Source organism: Alosa alosa, chromosome 23 (assembly GCF_017589495.1).
Source record: "Alosa alosa isolate M-15738 ecotype Scorff River chromosome 23, AALO_Geno_1.1, whole genome shotgun sequence".
Taxonomy (NCBI): Eukaryota; Metazoa; Chordata; class Actinopteri; order Clupeiformes; family Clupeidae; genus Alosa; species Alosa alosa.
The window spans coordinates 19,782,757-19,800,853 of record NC_063211.1 but is presented as its reverse complement, the minus strand read 5'-3'; the positions used below and the strand labels follow the sequence as shown (position 1 = coordinate 19,800,853).

General features: G+C 40.8%; 3 protein-coding genes across 5 annotated transcripts; 1 reads left to right on the top strand and 2 right to left on the bottom strand.

The window, feature by feature from the left end:
• The first annotated feature begins 100 nt into the window (after positions 1–100).
• Positions 101–3,601, top strand: mtif3 (mitochondrial translational initiation factor 3). The gene is made up of 6 exons (XM_048235353.1): positions 101–174; positions 657–693; positions 944–1,165; positions 1,424–1,720; positions 2,216–2,376; positions 2,974–3,601. Exons 3-6 carry the CDS (start codon positions 946–948, stop codon positions 3,214–3,216), a joined length of 921 nt encoding a protein of 306 aa, XP_048091310.1. The 5' UTR covers positions 101–174; positions 657–693; positions 944–945; the 3' UTR covers positions 3,217–3,601.
• A 466-nt stretch (positions 3,602–4,067) lies between these two features.
• LOC125288434 (transcription factor IIIA-like) lies at positions 4,068–10,336 on the bottom strand. The gene is made up of 11 exons (XM_048234802.1): positions 9,969–10,336; positions 9,701–9,801; positions 9,027–9,120; positions 8,492–8,580; positions 8,143–8,216; positions 7,364–7,447; positions 6,324–6,420; positions 5,864–5,996; positions 5,540–5,590; positions 4,729–4,761; positions 4,068–4,639 (listed from the first exon to the last, which is right to left on the bottom strand). Exons 1-11 carry the CDS (start codon positions 10,083–10,085, stop codon positions 4,397–4,399), a joined length of 1,116 nt encoding a protein of 371 aa, XP_048090759.1. The 5' UTR covers positions 10,086–10,336; the 3' UTR covers positions 4,068–4,396.
• Positions 10,337–13,842: 3,506 nt separating this feature from the next.
• Positions 13,843–16,783, bottom strand: LOC125288529. 3 transcript variants are annotated; one of them, XM_048234977.1, is made up of 3 exons: positions 16,688–16,783; positions 15,769–16,563; positions 13,843–14,088 (listed from the first exon to the last, which is right to left on the bottom strand). In XM_048234977.1, the coding sequence occupies exons 2-3, from the start codon at positions 16,552–16,554 to the stop codon at positions 14,080–14,082; spliced, it is 795 nt and encodes a 264-aa protein (XP_048090934.1). In that variant the 5' UTR covers positions 16,555–16,563; positions 16,688–16,783; the 3' UTR covers positions 13,843–14,079. The 3 variants fall into 3 exon arrangements, with proteins under 3 accessions (XP_048090934.1, XP_048090935.1, XP_048090933.1); XM_048234978.1 differs by having other exon boundaries at positions 13,843–14,546; positions 16,227–16,563; XM_048234976.1 differs by having other exon boundaries at positions 13,843–16,563.
• Positions 16,784–18,097: the final 1,314 nt, after the last annotated feature.

Here is an 18,097-nt window from a genome sequence, read left to right as displayed (position 1 = left end):
AGACAGGAATCGATGCGCTCCGCTCATCTACCATAGACATAGAGACCATAGACTATAAAAAATTTTCATCAACTACCCAGAGAGTGGAGGAGGCGTAATATCAGAGAATGTCGGAACTCTGGTACTATCACTGTTTCCGAATTTGTTTATTTCACCAACTCTCCTGGCAAACGGGTAGGTTATGTGAGAAAATAGAAGTTCCTGTGACTTATGTACATGTAAGAAAAGTAACGAGCCGCCAATAACTCTTTTAATTATCTATATGAAATTGGTACTACCACTATCTGAATGTCCTCTATTTTAGAATGAAAAGAATTCCAAAGTTGGTTACATCTTGCCTCCTGAGTTCAGTATCTTCTGGCGTTCATGCTAGGATGTAACCAGAGCCCGTCTACGTCTTATTAGACATTCTCTGATGTAACAGAGAATGTGGATGTAAGCTGTTTTATACTGTAGGTGGCGGTATTCACCTGGTGCCCTGCCAATAAACCCGAGACGAAGAAGAAGCAGAAGAACAAGTTCAGTTCAGTGCACAGTGGAGGAGGTCAATGTGAACATTAGCTAGCCAGCTACTGTTATTAAATGTTAACTGTAACGTTATATATTGTCTATTTCATTGCCATGTAAGATTGTTAAATCCTAAAGACGTCTCGCAGGGGGCAATTTGTTCCCAGCATCTACGTTACCTTGAAGGTAAGCTACGGGTTAATTCACTGTCAACGTTTAGAAAAATGTTTGTCTATTTTTTTTTTATTTTCTTGCTCTCGTCACATACATAACTAACTGTCACTAACCGTCCTCAAATATGTCTTGTTTTTAATTTTATTTTTCTCTTTAGGTTATGTTCTTTAATAGCCCTGTGTGTTTTCAGCTTTGAACATGCAGACCTAGACCAAATAGGATAGTTATGATGACTAACGTTATCCCCATTTTCTTTTCAAAGACATGTCCGCCTTCCGGCTGTCTTGGGTCCTGCCCCAAGTTGCAGTGGCACTCCGGAGAAGACCATGCCCAGTGTCTCCAACAGCTGTAGTAGCTGTGAATCACTACCACGCCAGGCAAGACCAGCTACCTCTCTGCCGCGTTGTGTGGAACCTCACATCGTTCATTTCCTCCAGGAACACTGCTGGATTCTCTACACAACCAACTGGTGATGGAGACAATGGTAAGTATATGGAGTATTTAGAGAGTATTTAAAGTTGAGCAAGTGAACCACTATTACTATATAGTCATACAGAAGTAGAACTATACTCAATTACTTCATGCACTGACACTAGTAGAAGTTAAACCTTGATAATGTTCCATTGATGTAATGATTGAAATATGAATGTGTACAGATTGACTGTGTGAATGGTAGCTGTGCATAACTGGAAACATTGAAAGTGTTAAAGGCGCATGTGGTATGCTTTACTGTCTCATACAGAGGAACCACTAGAGGACAAACCCAAGAAACCCAAAATAAAACAGGACCCACGCGCCCGTCAGACCATCAGCAGCGTGGGACGAAAGATCCAACACCGCCGCCTCCTGCTGCTGGACGACACAGGCGAGAACCTGGGCACGTTTCACCGGGCAGATGTGATCAGGATGATGGAGGAGAAGCAGTTGAAGCTGGTGGCGGTGAACGAGAGAGCCGACCCGCCGGTGTTCAGGCTCTTGACCGGGAAACAGATCCATGAAGAGCAGATGAAACTACGAGAAAAGATGAAGAACAAATCTGGTGAGGACTACTAGGGTACCTCTGTGGTCATCAGTATAATTTGTAAAGCACTGATGGATCACAGTTACTGATCTGATCAATTGTTGGTTGACTGATTAATTGGTTTTATTTGACATAAAATCAGTATACAGTATACAAGTGATAGTACAATATATAAAAGCAATAAAAAAGGCAAGGTGATTGCTAATGATCAGTCAGCACCACCATGATGGTATGATCATCAATATGTTGATTAATATGTTTATGACTTTGATACGAGGAACATATGATTGATTTGCAGGACTCCTCTCCACCTCCCTCTCTTCCCTCCTCCTTCTACCACTTACTTTCCTACCACACTTTGACTAGTACTTAAAATGTAGGCACAGCTATCCTCTAGTACTAGTATTGACAGATGCAGTGATAATTCCAAGTTAAGGTCTCCTCTGCACTGTAGCTTACATGTTATTCTATTGCTGTAAGTCGCTTTGGATAAACTTTGGCTTACTTCATCAGGACCTGTACAGGTGAAAGAGTTGACCATGTCCTCTGACATCGGATCAGGTGACCTCAACACCAAACTTCGACAAGTCAGCTCTTGGCTGGATAAGAAGCATCATGTCAGACTAACATTACGAGCAAGTAACTACAGCAGTGTTGATGACGCACAACCACTGGTGAGTTACCAGTATTCTGCTGCTTAGCAAACACTCATTCAAGAATATCTATGAAGCCACTTAGAATAAAAAAATATATTATTCCTAGTGGGCAATATACAGTTCTCTCAAGCTTATCAGATTCAAAAGAACGATGTGTTATATGAAGGTATGAAGGAGCAGCTGAAGTGAAATGGCAAAACAGGGCAGTAACGGCTCCTACACACAGCTGCGTTCCGTCAACGCATGCCAGTGGGTGTTCCCGACGGTAGCTATGCAAAGACTTGAAGTATAACCGTAATTTGATTGGTTGGTGCCGTCCGTCGATTGGCTTGATTGGCCGGTGCCGTCTGTCGGTGCAGCACCAGCTGAACTTCTCAACGCGAGCTACGGGAGAAAAGCGACGCAACGGACCCACAATTCAGTTCGGCAACGGATGACGTAAGCCCATGTAAAGTGAATGGGATGCGTCTCCAGCAACGCAACGCACGCAGCTGTGTGTAGGAGCCGTAAGAAAAGAAAAAGTGCAATCTCTATACAAAGGGCTTTTCCACAGACTGAGGTAAGGAAACTTCAGGGCTGTCAGTCTGAAAGCTGTGTCGGTGTGTGTGTTTACAGGACAAAAGCCTAGAGGTGACGCTCTCTAAACTGGGCATGCTCTTTGGCTATGTGTCACCGCCCCGAGTCATCAAAGAGGGACGAGCTGCATCTTGTGTCATCAGACCTCCTACAGACAAGGAGAAGAAGGCTGCCATGGCAACATCAACATCCACAGAGACCACCGCCATATCCAAAGACACTGCTCCATCTACTTCCACTGCCAAAGAAGGCTCAGTGGAGAAAGAGATGGATTCTAAATGAAGTCAGTGAAGTTGAAGTCAGACGGAGTGTAAAAAGATAGTTTTTGGAAAGATTTTGAGGTGGGAGTGTATAGGTACACAAAGACTATTTACCTCAAAGATGGTCTGAAGACCACAAAAACCTGTAAGACGTTGGTCAATTGTGTTCTCCCTTTGATGAGGAAGATTTAACTCCTGCTTAAGGAATACTTATGTGACAATGGGGACTGACTTGAAATTGACAGTGCCCAACCATATCAAGCCTGAGAAAGACAGGTCTTGAATAAAATGTGCCTAAAAAATGTTTGTGAAAACTGTTCCTTTGAGATGTGATATTGTATGGTCACGTAACGATCACATGCACACACACACTCCATAAGTCATAAAAGCCCCAATATTCATCGGGTAATTATCCTTAGTCTTATTTCCAGTCTTACTGATTTAAAACAAATCTTGCATTAAAGCGACACCAAAGCACTTTTCCTCTGTCGCACGCACAATTTTTGATTATCCAATGCTGGCTTTGCAAATAACAATGTCCACAGACAAGGTAGAGTATGTTGCATGATTTTATGAAAGTATGATGTATTGCGACATCAGAAGCAAGTCAAATGTGTAGTTTCTTATGTCTCATTCCATTGAACTACAGATCTGCTACCCGATATGGCAAACTTACATAGTGTGGTTATAGCAGATAGAGGGCCGCGAGGCGAATGCAGAAGTGCCGTTCACCCTGTTACAAGTTGATGAACCACTGAAACGATTTTGGAAACATTATTATTACAAAAAAATGACAAAAAACTCTTTGGTGTTGCTTTAATGAAGAGAAACCACTTCAGGATAGTCCAGATTAGAAGTAAACAAACACCTTAATTAAAGAAATATTGCATTTATTTAGTTTTGTGTACATAATACACACATCTATAACAGACGGAGACAATTGAGAGGAATACTTAATGTAACTTCATGAATAAACAACTTGATTAAAAGCAAAGCAAATGATACATTCACATACCACTAAAGTCAGTTCAGTTCAGTTGCTTCCTTAAGCAAAACAAAGACACAACAAAAGGAACTTCTGAAACATAAATTAAAACTCAGGATGACGTTCTAACCTAACAGAACAGTTTCACAGCTTCATCTTCCTGAAAGGCATGGTTCCTATTTCATATCCATAGCCTGCAAACACTGGTTGGTAAGAATTATGCAGTCTTTACTCCAATGCACTGTCCAGCATGGGCAGAATTAGGAAAAGTGCTCTGTACAGATTCAAGAATGAGTCTACTTGTGTCCAAAATGCTGATGTTGCAGTTGCTTTCGGGATTGCCATTGCTTTTGGGATCACAATTGCTTTTGGGATCACAATTGCTTTCGGGGTGGAAGCCGCTAAGGTGAGACACCAGGGATCCTTTTAAGATGTTACTTGGTTTCCTCGGTTTCCTCTCCTGTATAAGAAATTCAAGAATTAGTCATAAATAGCAGGACAAGAGTAAAATAGTTCTTAATTGAAAGAATGTTGTAAATAGAACCTTACAGTGCGTTTTTTGATCTTCCGAGGTTTCTTCTCCTAAGAGGAAACAATATTGTGAATGGGAGTGAAAATGCATTAAAAAGTCTAATTTTAAATAACTAGTGTTTCTTTGGCAGTAAACAAATATGCACTTAATTTGGGGAGGGGAGGTGGTGGCATAGTGGTTAAGGAGCTGGGCTAGAATGCAGCAGCCTTGGGGGCTCAATTCCCAGCTTCTATCGATGTGCCCTTGAGCAAGGCACTTCACCCCAAGATGTACTAGGGCAGTGTTTCTCAAAGTGTGGTCCGTAAGCTATCCCAAGTGGTCTGTGAGCAGACGTGGTAAAATATAATATAGAGGAGTTGTTTGCAATATTGAACCAACTTCTATGTAAATCCAAACAGGTCTGCAACACTGCCTATGTAAGCTATGCCACTTTAACTCATATGAATCCTCTGACACGATAACCAAGGTGCAAGACAATGAGCAAGGTGGTTCAGTGAGTAGGCCTATTGTGTAATATACTGTTGAAGTAGGTCTGCTTTTTGTTTTTTTAGCTAGGTGGTCCGTGATTTTTTTTTTTGTATGCGTAAAGTGGTCCTTCGTCTGAAAAAGTTTGAGAAACACTGCTCTAGGGAGAATGGCCCTTGTAATGTAATTGAGATATGCAAGTCGCTTTGGTAAAATTGATAAATGTCAAATGTAAATGTCATTTAACATTTGCATCACACCCAGTCACTACATCGATGCTTTAACCGTAGCTCTCTGAGTAACTTAACCTAGACCTTCCATCGATTTCACCCAATGGCACTAGTACATAAATCCAATACCCACCTGTTTGCGTCTTAAAGGATCATGGGTCACCAGGTGTCGCTGTAGACTTTGCTGTAAGCAAAGAAACTTCAATTTTAATGCAATGGATGTCATTAATTTGTGTTCCTTTTTGTACATTTTGTTTGTATGTTTTTAGCATTACGACACTAATCTGCTTTAGCGAATATTATATTGGCTGCTTGTGTGTGTGCTATATCTAAGAATTTGTCTGTAAAATGCTTGAAAATGAACTTGAAACGGCAACAGAATGTTCAGAAATAACTACTTTCAAACTAATGTGTACACACACACACACACACACACACACACACACACAATCGACACCTTCATCACAAAGGTCTTGCCACAGGCTGCATGAGTACATGCAAAAGGACGTAGTTCCTCATGGAAAGAATATATGTGAGACTGGAGGTTGAAGAGTGTGGTGTAGGATCGCTGACATCCCTCCCTGGGGCACCTGGAGAAATAAAGGAGGGTGGGGGGTTAATGGTCTATGAATGAAGGATTTATCTGAACAGTGCTCTGCTAAATGCTTGTGTGAATATTCTGTATAAGTACTAACAAAATAAATACAAGATACGTTAGTCTGGGTTTACAGAGGCTATTACAAGTACAAGATGATTTGACTGTTTTTAGAAAATGTGGGACAAAATAACCAGTCCGTCACATTTAATCGACTTGCCAGTACTATAATCTCTTACACACTCTCAGTCTTGGCTCAAACTCATTCACATACAGAATTGAGTGACTATCAGACACCCCAGACCTGTGCACATGCCCTTACTTGAAAACCACACGCTCCTTTAAATGAATCCTCTGATGCTGCCGCAAGAACCAGGTGTAATGGAAGCTCTTGTCACACTGATCACACTTGTGCAGAGCTGCAGAACACACACACACACACACACACACACACACACACACAGGTGAATACTGAATATAACTGATACTGTTGACACTGTTGACACATCACTGCCTCTGCAGTGGGGTGTACTACGAATCTCGATTAGTAAGTTAGCGAGGTATGTTGCGCTCAAAGCCAGGCTATGCTGTGACATGAAAGTGGATCTGTTTTAGTGTCACTATATCACCAAGGTATCTTATGCTGTCAACCAAACCTGGTCGGGAGGAGGTTATGTGTATGGTTATGTGCTATATGTAAGTTATAGCTTAAATCGTGTAATCTACTGCACACTGACCAATCAATTGTCTTAAAAATGAAGTTCTCACGTGTAGGATTCTGTCATATATCTTACAGGTGGAGCTCCGCCTCTATTAACATTTTGGATCTCGAATGCGCTTTAATAGTGCTGTGCGTGCAAATATCCCACTATGGACGTGCATACCATACAACAACTGATGACAATTGATTTATTTGATGTTATAGGTTAGACACAAAAAAAGACCGCAGTGTAGATTAAGCTATCACTCATGAATGCGAAGTAATTGTTTTTTAAATAGAGGCGGTCTTGTGCGCCTCCACGTTTCACGATTGGCCAACGCCATCCCAACATCGAGAACGGCGACAGATCTGAGCTGAAAGCCTAGTTTGACAAATATATCACATAACTGCTATCGTAGTATCACTTAACGTATACCCCTGAGTCAAGGCTTTGTCAAGCCTCGATATGTCTACATAGCCTAGATATGTCTAACGTGCTTCGTAGTATACCCCACCGGTCTATTCACTGCACAGTAAATTAAACTAAAAACATCTCTTAGTTATCCACATGTCCAAACTATGTATAACTCATATGAATGCACAACATATTTTCACATGAATGTGTATTATTTTTCTTCATAGGGCTGTGTGTATGTGTTTACCTCGATGCATTTCCTTGCGGTGTTTAGTTAACTCAGTCCATGTTTTCCCCACAAAGGAACAGCCTTCCTCTGAGCAAGGGTAGCCTGTCACAAGTGCATAAATACAAACAAATGTGTGCGCACACACACACACACACACACACACACACACACACACACAATAAGGACCAACAAATAACTTAGAGTAGAGCAGTGGTTCTCAAACATTGCAGTCATTCAACTCGGCAAAATGATAACGTTAAAAAAAAAATGGTTCCTGTCTTGGTCCACTGGATCAGAATCAGATGCTATTTTAATTCATATGTCAGTCTGTTTATGACTCCTATGTTTGTGTGTGGATATTTTGTTTTGAATCTATGATCTTGTCAAAAAAAAGAAAGCCATTATTAAAGATTAACAAAAAAAAAAAAAAAAAAAAAACCTGACATGCCCCACCTGACATGCCCCACCACTGGAGTAGGGTATAAAAAGGAAAACAAAGACTCCGATGTCAACAAAATTACATGTCTGTACTATGCTCTGCTGATATCATCCATGTATTTTAAACATGTTAAATAACTGAATTGAGTCCAGTTCTAATATACTGTAGTAATGCTGCACACTGATTATTTCAAGAGACCATTACACCATGGAGACGACATACACTGTACTCATAAACAAGAGTAAAATTAGATCAAAATGAAACCTACTGTCAGTAAACTTTAAGCCACCTTTACTTCATACTTATATGCACTTATATGACATATGCAAACACACTGACACAGCATATACTCACTCACCCCGGTGGACTTTCTCATGGCGACGAAGACTACTTGATGTGGCCAGTTGTCTGCCACATCCTTCAAAAGTACACCTGAGAAAGCAGAAGAGAAGATGATGATCAAATAAGGGCCTTTTTCTTCAATTTGTCACCCTGTATCTGCATTCAAATACAGCTAATATGGCACATTACATCATCCATCCAAAATACCACCCCTGTCAGACGCAACTGAATGAGGAAGAATCACATCTATTGTGGTGCATATAGGCTGAGGACTGGCAACAACAAAAAAATGTAATTGAAAGTTTACAAACAACTCCCCCCCCACCCAGACACACACACAAACACACACACTCAGAGTAACTCACAAGAACGACAGGAGCTGGGTATGTTCAGATTTGTGGGACTTCAGCTGGCTGTTCTTGCGGAACTCTTGACCACAGCCATCGTATGAACACTGAAACAAGTGCCAAATTGTGGGTTTTGTTTACAGAAACATATTTAATCATCAACCACAAACTATCTCTTTTCAAACTTTCTTTACTCTATTACATACCAAAGCTATACATTGTTTTGAATTTCATCACTTTTTAAAGGTTGGGTAAGCGATATGCTAGGTCTCCATTCTCGGAGCACTGTAAAAATAAATCGGTCTTCTTACACCGCCTTGCCTCCTTAAACAGGAAACAAAGTGGGGGCAGCCTGTCCCCAAACAATAACAAAACACTGAATGGAGTTTTCTCGGGGAGCTCTGAAGGGAGGGGTGAGCTACCTCCCTGGTGTGTTTTGTTTGGTCTTTAGTTTAAATATAATATAAAGTTGCTTTGGACAAAAGTGTCTGCTGAGAAACATAAACAAAATGTGACGTCACCCAGTTTTGCTTATAAAACAAACACACAGTACCTTGTAAAGATGCCCCGGTTTGTGTTTACGGGACATGTGCTTCTTTAAGTTTTGTCCGGTTGTGAAGGTCTCAGTGCAGTCCACCTCAGAGCACCTATGTGTGTGTGTGTGTGAGAAAATTCATATCAACAATCAATCAAATTACACACCTCTCTATTTTGTGCTTTGGAGGCACCAGGGCTGTGTTGAATGGTCTATGGCTTGAGCCAAAGAACTGTTAATTTCCTGCCATGTAACTGTGGTGACAGCCAGGAGTTTTTTCAGTACAAACGCTGAATTGACAGATGACCATAGGGGGTAATTCGCTAAATTTGACAAATGTAAATTTGGCCATTACAAGGCCATCACAATGCCCCTTTACTCTTAACTCTTGAGTTATCTCTTGCTTGCTCAGTGTAATCAGTACATTAGCACAAATCACAGAACTGGCCTCCGTAATCATATCATTTCCGAACCATTTCTTTGACGGGTAGCCTACATGCATTTTCCTTTGATTTTGTGGTCTCCATCAAACACAACTTTAGAGCACCTATCATGCTAGGACGAAAACACATGTTCTCGACCAGTATGTAGGTGTGTGTATGTGTGAAGCAACATACAAGGCTCGACACACCTGACATTTGACACCTGCCAAGTCAACTTCCAACATGTGTGTTTATGTAGCGTACACCTACCTGAAAGGTTTCACACCGCTATGGCTTAGCTTATGTCGAGCAAGATGATATTTGGTGACGAAACCTTTCCCACAATCTTCGTGGTCGCACTGAAACGGCCTCTATTCATAATAAGAGGGGGGGATCAAGCAACTTAACATTAGCAGAGCAGCCAACAGCCAATTTGCAAGACACGAAAATAACATCCGCTAATTATAGAAACGTGTAAAGTCGCCACGGATGATGCTTGCAACTGCAAAACAAGCTAGCAGATAATTTGGTACGTTACCTCTCCAGTATGCTTGCAAAGATGAGCATCGAGCTTCCATGCTTTGTTGTAGCTTGCGTTACAGTCCGGAAACGAACATATATACGTAAGTACTTTTTTGTTCGCTGTTTCTTCCATTATATTGTACTAACTGTTTGTTTTCCATAGACTAATGATAACATTGCATTTGCTCAACCCTCGTGTTAGCGCCGGGTGGTGGTCACACACGTTTCCTGGTGACATCACGTCCGGCAGACGAGCACATCGAGATGAACTGAACCAGAGCCCGTTTACGGAGCCCTTATTAGACATTCTCTGACTGAACCCGTCTACATCTTCAGAACACTGGCACAGGTGTCACCTGTGAATCCAACTGTATCAGCTTCTAATGCATACAATGTGGCGCTCCCCAAACCTACACATCCTGTTTAAGTGTTTCCCGTGTGTCAAAATAAAAGTCACAGCCATATCTCATGCTTTGCGCATTATATCTCCAGAACGGCTTGACGCATGCTCAAATTTGGTACAAGTGTTTATATGGACTCAAAGATGAAGTGAGTTGATGTTGGAGGTCAAAGGTCAAGTCCATGAATACTGAGCGCGATATCTCAAGAATGCCTTGACATACATGCCTGCAATTTGGTATGAGTGTTTGTATGGACTCAAAGATGAAGTGAATTGATGTTGGAGGTCAAAGATCAAATGTCAAGGTCAAAAACACCTTCCGTGTTATATCTCAGGAACGCCTTGACAGACAAGGTTTTTTGGTACAAGGGTTTGTATGAACTCAAAGATTAAGTGATTCAATGTTTTTTTTCTTCAGGAATCTCCCCACCAACATTAAGCCAGCAGCTTTCCATCCACTATTGTAATTACTCTGGCATTACATTTCTAGTTCTATTTTGTTTTTTATGTTTTAATGAACACTTTTAAATTATTGCCCTTTTATGCTTTTATATTACTTTGTGTGTTTTATGTTTTCTTCTTATTATTATCAGGTGATATCTATTTTTTTTTACCCTATTTACTTGTAGTGTCTCACATTAATTCTTTTATTATGCTAATTATGAAACCAAAGTGCAACTTTTAGCAACCAAGTTGAATTCCATCCACTAGGCCTATAGATGACATTTCTGCAATAAAACTTTAGGGTAGGCTACTCAACATTTCTGGGTTCAAGAAAATGCAACTAGACTATTGCTGTCCCTGTAGTTCAGAACCTCGGAACAGAACTCTTCCGCTTGACAGTCGTCCTTACCCAGATTTGCGCACATGTTGTCACAAGCATAGGCCTAAGCGTTAATATTTTTAATCACATTAATCGCGTGCCGCCAAAGATTTTTAATTTTACACCGTCACTTGTTCTGTTATCAACGTTTCTCTTTGGCTGCCAATATTCTGACCCTTTGATGCACCGTTTCTTGTCCTCAAACTGACACAGACACTTAGGCTATGCTTCTGTTTGCCTTCCTCCTGTAGTCATGAAGATAGTCTAATAAACACTAACGCAGTTCTGAACTCCGGGTCGGCTGAATGGGCGTTATACTTATAAAAAAAACTCCCTGTCGGCTCAGTCGAGATGAAATTAAAATATCACTGAAGGTGACCGTGACGAGTCCGTGCTCTCAATTTCATTTCACGTATTTGAACAATGATATAGCCTAACGAAACACCCCGAAAATGTGTTTTCCCATTGTTGAATATGAATCGTGAACATGAATTATACTTCGGTCACTGACCACTGAAAACACCAAGTTTAAACTATTATCTACGACATGGGTCGGTAACATATGGAAGCGTGAAAAAAAGTCAGAAATAATTTCTGAGATTTAAGTCAGAATTTCTGAGAAAAAGTAAAAATTGGAATTTTCAAAAATATTTTCTCTTCACGTGGCCCTAATATAACAGGCCCCCAAAGCTGCCGCCACTGATATTATTTGGCCCAGCCAAATTATTCTGGCAGTCCTATTTTTAAAAATCTTTTATTTTACGATATTGATTTACAAATGGCCTATTCACCATTCAGACTGCGAGTTGGTGTTTAAATACATATGAGGAAAGAGGAAAGGACCAGAATGCACTGGATCCTGCTAGCTGTGCATAGCCTTCAGCCAGTGCTTCAATATTGCGCTTTTGTGCTTCTGGTTGGAGCAGATAGGCCACCTTGAAGGTGCCGCTGCGTTTCGTAGTGTGGTATGCAGGGGTGAAAGTAAGCCGGTACTGGCCGGTACGGAGTACCACTAAAATATTTGGAGAGGGTACGCCGTACCGGAAAAAAAACTATACTGTCTCTGAAAAATATAGCACTTTCAGCATGACAACACAACTGCTAACGTCAAATTACCAGAAGCAACACGTTTCCCCCAAAATATATTTCATATACATAGTTCTGAACTGTATCTGAATTGTGTCTAAACCTCCCGTGCAGCTGGACAGACAACGAGCAAGCTATAGCGCGCGTACAGTAGCCTACAGTAATTGCGCCAACGTGCACTGGTATCCAAAGTGTTTTAGCAGACGGACGTTTCTTGGAAAGTCTCCCAAATAAAAAAAACATACAGGCTAAAGAAAAATATGTTGATGTTTCAATAGCCTATTCTGGTTTTATGTGTGCAGTGTTTCGCTGGAGAGACAGGAGACAGACAGTGCGTGTACGGCTTAACCAGATCTTGCGCAGCAATAATGAAAGTGTTTTAGCGGACAGAAGTATGTTGCAGTCTCCCAAATAAAAAGGCATGACTCAAAGAAACGTGTTTCATGATATACAGTAGCCTATATAAAAAAAAATTGATTGGAAGTGGGAGCGAGCAGAGTAACTAGGTTAAATAAATAAATAAATGTTGAAATTAAGTGTTTGCAATTTATTCATAATCAAAAACAGATGCAGGTGGGTTAAAGAGTGATACTAGAGTGATAAGAAGTCCTAGTGAATGCTTGATAAGTAGACTATAATACAGTAAATAAACAAATAAATAAATAATAAATAATTAGGCTAAGTGAAATTTTCGGCGCGCGCTCTGGGCGCGCATTATAACTCTATATCATAGTACCACCAAGAAATAAAAACTACTTTCACCCCTGGTGGTATGACATTCTTTTCAAACAGCGACAGCGTTGTTGCATATCAGATACAAAGGTTTTGCATTTGTGAAACCGGGTAAGATGAACGCAAAATTTTCTTTCCATTCCTCTTTATATGGGTATAGGACCCCAATAAAACTATTTCACTTCTATACTTTATATTGTGTTTTTAAAGTAATTTACTGCATTTAATTCTATTTATTTATTTATTTATTTATTTATTTAATTCTTTACATTTAGCCTATATTTTCAAAATAAGTTATAAGTTATAATAAGTTTTTCATGGTTGGAACATTTGGAATAAAAAAAAAGTTTTATTTCATAAATTTTTCGTTGGTGTCAGATTATTTATAGCCTAACATAATGGTGATGAACACTGGTCGGTAGGGCCCCCTTGGAATTTTTGCTTAGGGCCCCAACAGACTCTAGAATCGTCTCTGCCCATTGCAGGTTTCAGCAAGATAGTTGGTGATCTTGCCATTTTAGGGTGGATTGGTCTGGTCAGTGAAAGAGAGCAGTTTGTCATGGCCATCATCACAGAACAGTTGGGCAGCGTTACTGATTAGTTTCTTTGTCACAATGTAATAACATTTTCCACAAGAACTGTTTAAAGGTCAACTGCTATACTACTTTCAGAGGAGGCTATAAGACTACAGGTGAAGCAGTGCTTCACCAAAAAAAGTAAAAAAAATCTTACAATAATCCCATCTTTAGTCCTTTGAAACAGCCTGCACACACACACACACACACACACACACACACACACACACACACGCACGCACGCACGCACGCAAGCACACCTCCCTGTCCGCAGTTAATCCACCATGTGTCCAATTTAATGCACATGTTTTGATCAAGTATCTTACATGCAAGTCACAGTTTAAAACAATATCACTGTCACATAAAACTCAAATTTTACCAATGGAAAATATTACACAATACCCCATAGAATTACAGCAGAGGTACAGGAGTTGAAATCAATAACTAAAGCATAGATACATTGATCTAACTCCAGAAAATATTTTAGTGAGGTAAGGGGGAGCACAATTTCTTACTCAATTTATTTGAGCAAGAGACCATACGGACGGATAGCACTGTTCACAATCTCCCTCTCTCTCTCAGCAGATGTTCCCCCCGGGACAGGAACCAACCAGTAGTTCTCCTTAACACAGATTTTCCTGTGTTCGGGATTGACCCTGTTCTGCAACACAATCTTGTAGGTCTTTCCAGTGTTCTTTGATGTGAAGGTCTTGGCATATCCATCTCTTTCAGCTACATCGATGTCAGGGGTTGAGTAGATTCCTCTCCCATATGCTTCACGAGGTCCTGTCTTGTACCCTGACTGGATGATGCCCTTAGCTCCGTCGATGGTGGTCCCGTGAAAGGAAACGGGCCACTCTCCTGGTGCCGAACTGCTTCTCCAGCCATCTGGGCCCAGCCAGACGTCATCTTCGTATTTACCTTTGACCTTTAGGGCGATCCGGTTCCACCCACAGGGACGCTTGTATGGCTCGTCACCCCGCTTACATGCTGATGAATCAGTTGTGTTAGTGAAGTCATAATCATATTTAGGGTCAAAGAATTCCTTTTCGTTGATAAACAGCTCCTTCCGGAGAGCTGAGTTGGCACTCTCCTCTTCCGCTCCACTTTGTTCTCCTCCTGGAGTGTCAGCAATAAAAAAGGATGCGAAGTACTTCGCCAGGGCTGAGACGGGGTCTAGGCATTTCAACATATCATATCCAAACCAAGCCGCAGCCAGAAATTTCTCCACAGTCAGAACATCTGCATTTCCAGAGTCACCATCAGATAGAAGCCTGATTGAGACTCCAAGGACTGCAGAAAGACCCTCTAGGACTACTTCTCTATCCATCGTTCAAGTCAGTCAGAGAATATGATTACAGGTGGAATGCTCACTGCTAAATTACCTTGAAGTCTGGAAGTGAACAATAGTCACTGACTATACTTTCAGTTAAAATGTAGGCCTACCTGGGTGTGTCTGTTTACATGTTGGGTCACACTCTGGTCTCAACATGATTTACAGGAAATGCCATCCCTTACTAAGAAAACCCCAGTGCCTTCCTTCCTTTCGCTTTCACTGCATGGAACTGGGCCTGACAATTTAGTTCATGTTCCAGTTTTGCACTCCACCCCTCCCCCCCAAGAGAATCTTTTACTGGCCACACATACAAACAAATCAGAAACAAATGTAGTGAAACTGCTTTAAGTTACTATGCGGTTAGATTGTGGAACCAACTGCCAAACCAAATCAAAAGTGCCCCAACAACTGACAGCTTTAAGACCAAATTAAAATAGCATATACTCTATTGCGTTCTCTTTGCAGATATTTTAACATTAGCATATGCATACATTTTAACCCTTGCATTTTAACGCCTCGTCCATTAATTCCGTATAGGGAATGCTGTCAAAATAATCCATCCAACAATCCAAGGATGTTACAAGTATTATTTATAATTATAACAATTACAATTATTAAGCCTCCCCTTTTATCCTATCATGTTTGTGCTGCTATTCCCCAGGAGAGAGAAAATGTAGAAGTCAAAGGAAGTATCTGTTTTTTACCAGAGTAATAGACTTTAAATAACAGAATAAGTCATTCTGTATCTGAAGAAATGTGTATCTACAAAACTGTAATTAACTGTAAGAGTACAAAGTATACATGCATACACGCAAGCAAGCACTCCTCCCTGTCCTCAGTTAACAGAAGGCAGAATCTCTAAATTTCTTTGAGCAAGAGACCATACGGACGGATAGCACTGTTCACAATCTCCCTCTCTCTCTCAGCAGATGTTCCCCCCGGGACAGGAACCAACCAGTAGTTCTCCTTAACACAGATTTTCCTGTGTTCGGGATTGATCCTGTTCTGCAACACAATCTTGTAGGTCTTTCCAGTCTTCTTTGATGTGAAGGTCTTGGCATATCCATCTCTTACAGCTACATCGATGTCAGGGGTTGAGTAGATTCCTCTCCCATATGCTTCACGAGGTCCTGTCTTGTACCCTGACTGGATGATGCCCTTGGCACCGTCGATGGTGGTACCGTGAAAACAAACGGGCCACTCTCCTGGTGCCGAACTGCTTCTCCAGCCATCTGGGCCCAGCCAGACGTCATCTTCGTATTTACCTTTGACCTTCAGGGCGATCCGGTTCCACCCACAGGGACGCTTGTATGGCTCGTCACCCCGCTTACATGCTGATGAATCAGTTGTGTTAGTGAAGTCATAATCATATTTAGGGTCAAAGAATTCCTTTTCGTCGATAGACAGCTCTGTTAAATGGGTATGTAAACACTTTGGAGTTGCTGGAGATTCAGTGATACTAAATATCTTGAAGAAATTCAGCAGGTCTGAGATGGGTATGGATTTCAGCAACTCATCATCATCAAACCAAGCCGTAGACAGAAAATTCTCCACAGTTAGAACACAGTTAGAACACCTGCATCTGCATTGATGAGTGATTGGGACTCCAAGGACTGCAGCAAGACCCTCTCGGACTACTTCTCTATCCATCGTTCAAGCCTGTCAAAGGATATGATTAACGTTACAGGTGGAATGTTCACTGCTAAAACACCTTGAAGTCTGGAAGTGAACTATAGTCACTGACTAACTTTCGATTTTAGTATTGAGATTGTCATTGCTTTACCTGTAGGCCTACAAGTCTGCTTCTGGTTGTTATGATGGTCTGTGATGAGTGAATCCTACTTTGCGCTCCCCATGAAATACTATCCCTTACCCCCCCAAGTGCCTCATTTCACTTTCACTTAACTGCATAGCCTGACTATATAGTTGTTGACATGTTCTAATATTAGCCCCCCCACATCACAAGAGAGTGTTTTACTGGTCGCACTGTCAGAACCAAATGTAGCCAATCAACCCAACCCAAGCCAAACCCCCACCTCCAAAGTGGGGAATGACGAAAAAGTTTGAGAACCACTGGTATATCGGGACACCTCAGTGGTCTATTACTCTTTCTCTTCTCCTTCATTCTTTATCTTTCATTGTTGATGTTTGGCCTTTGTCTTATTTTTCCATCTCAATCTATTTTCATCTTACCTAGTATTTATTCATTTTACTTTATTTACTGTTGTTATTATTTGCTGAGGCTTGCTTTTTTCTACTACTTTTACTATATGTTAATGTTATTTTCCACTCTAGATTTAGTTAGAAAATTATGAAGAAGTGGAGAAAATAAGTAATCCATTTTAACTTCAGCAGCATACTGGGTTTGACATGGGCTTGTCTGCTCAGAGTTCTTGACACTGTACAACTATGAGAAATCTTTCTTTCATTTTCATTTTCTATTAATAGTGCTCTGCTCCTGATGGGATTTACAAGAAATACCCCCCCTCCCCTTCTCCTTATTTAAACCCCCCATCCCACTGCTCTTCCCCTGGGTCCTAGTGCTATACTGAACTGCTACCTTCCCTTTCACACAAGGAAAATTCAAATGGCCGTTGACAGTAGAGCGCAAATGAAACCAATTTGTTCTCTGATTCTGAGATTGAATCACTGGTCGGTCTGAATCACTTTATTCCATTTTCCAGTAACAGAGCCAGAGGTGTAAAACTCTGGCTTCAGAAAGTAAGTCCTGCTATTTGTTCCAACCATTCACTTAATCAGCTGATTCTAATGAGCAAAACTACTAAGCCAGGTAGATCAGCGAATTAGTGTGTTAAGTGCTCAGGTAGAACCAATAGCCTATATGGTACTTTTCTGAACTTTTCTGCTTCCTGAAGCCAGACTTTTCCACCTTGCTAATAGTGTAGTGGATTTGAATTGTGACTGCAACTTCAACTGCTATTTCCCCATAATAGGCTACTGAAATAGCTGAATATTTTCTTGAAAATTGTTAGCATTGTTATTCATTCAGTATCTAACACCACCATACAGTTGTTCAGTTTACTATGCTAATAACACTTCTAGATTTACTTCTAGACTCTATACTTTTGAGTATACTGGTACAAAGTATGTGTATTCCCTCTGTCAATTAAATATTCAACAATCACTGTCAAAGTTGCACTCAACACCTCAACTAACACTAACTGTTACTCTA

Excerpts from the sequence above, each read along its gene's own strand:
- LOC125288529 (XM_048234976.1), bottom strand. The coding sequence starts at position 14,898 with ATGGATAGAGAAGTAGTCCTAGAGGGTCTTTCTGCAGTCCTTGGAGTC.
- LOC125288434 (XM_048234802.1), bottom strand. The coding sequence starts at position 10,085 with ATGGAAGAAACAGCGAACAAAAAAGTACTTACGTATATATGTTCGTTT. Across the intron at positions 7,448-8,142 it reads CCATGAGAAAGTCCACCGGG|GCTACCCTTGCTCAGAGGAA; the intron begins GTGAGTGAGTAT and ends CACTTGTGACAG. Across the intron at positions 5,591-5,863 it reads GCAAGACCTTTGTGATGAAG|CAAAGTCTACAGCGACACCT; the intron begins GTGTCGATTGTG and ends CTTTGCTTACAG.
- mtif3 (XM_048235353.1), top strand. The coding sequence starts at position 946 with ATGTCCGCCTTCCGGCTGTCTTGGGTCCTGCCCCAAGTTGCAGTGGCA. Across the intron at positions 1,721-2,215 it reads AAAGATGAAGAACAAATCTG|GACCTGTACAGGTGAAAGAG; the intron begins GTGAGGACTACT and ends TTACTTCATCAG. Across the intron at positions 2,377-2,973 it reads TTGATGACGCACAACCACTG|GACAAAAGCCTAGAGGTGAC; the intron begins GTGAGTTACCAG and ends GTGTGTTTACAG.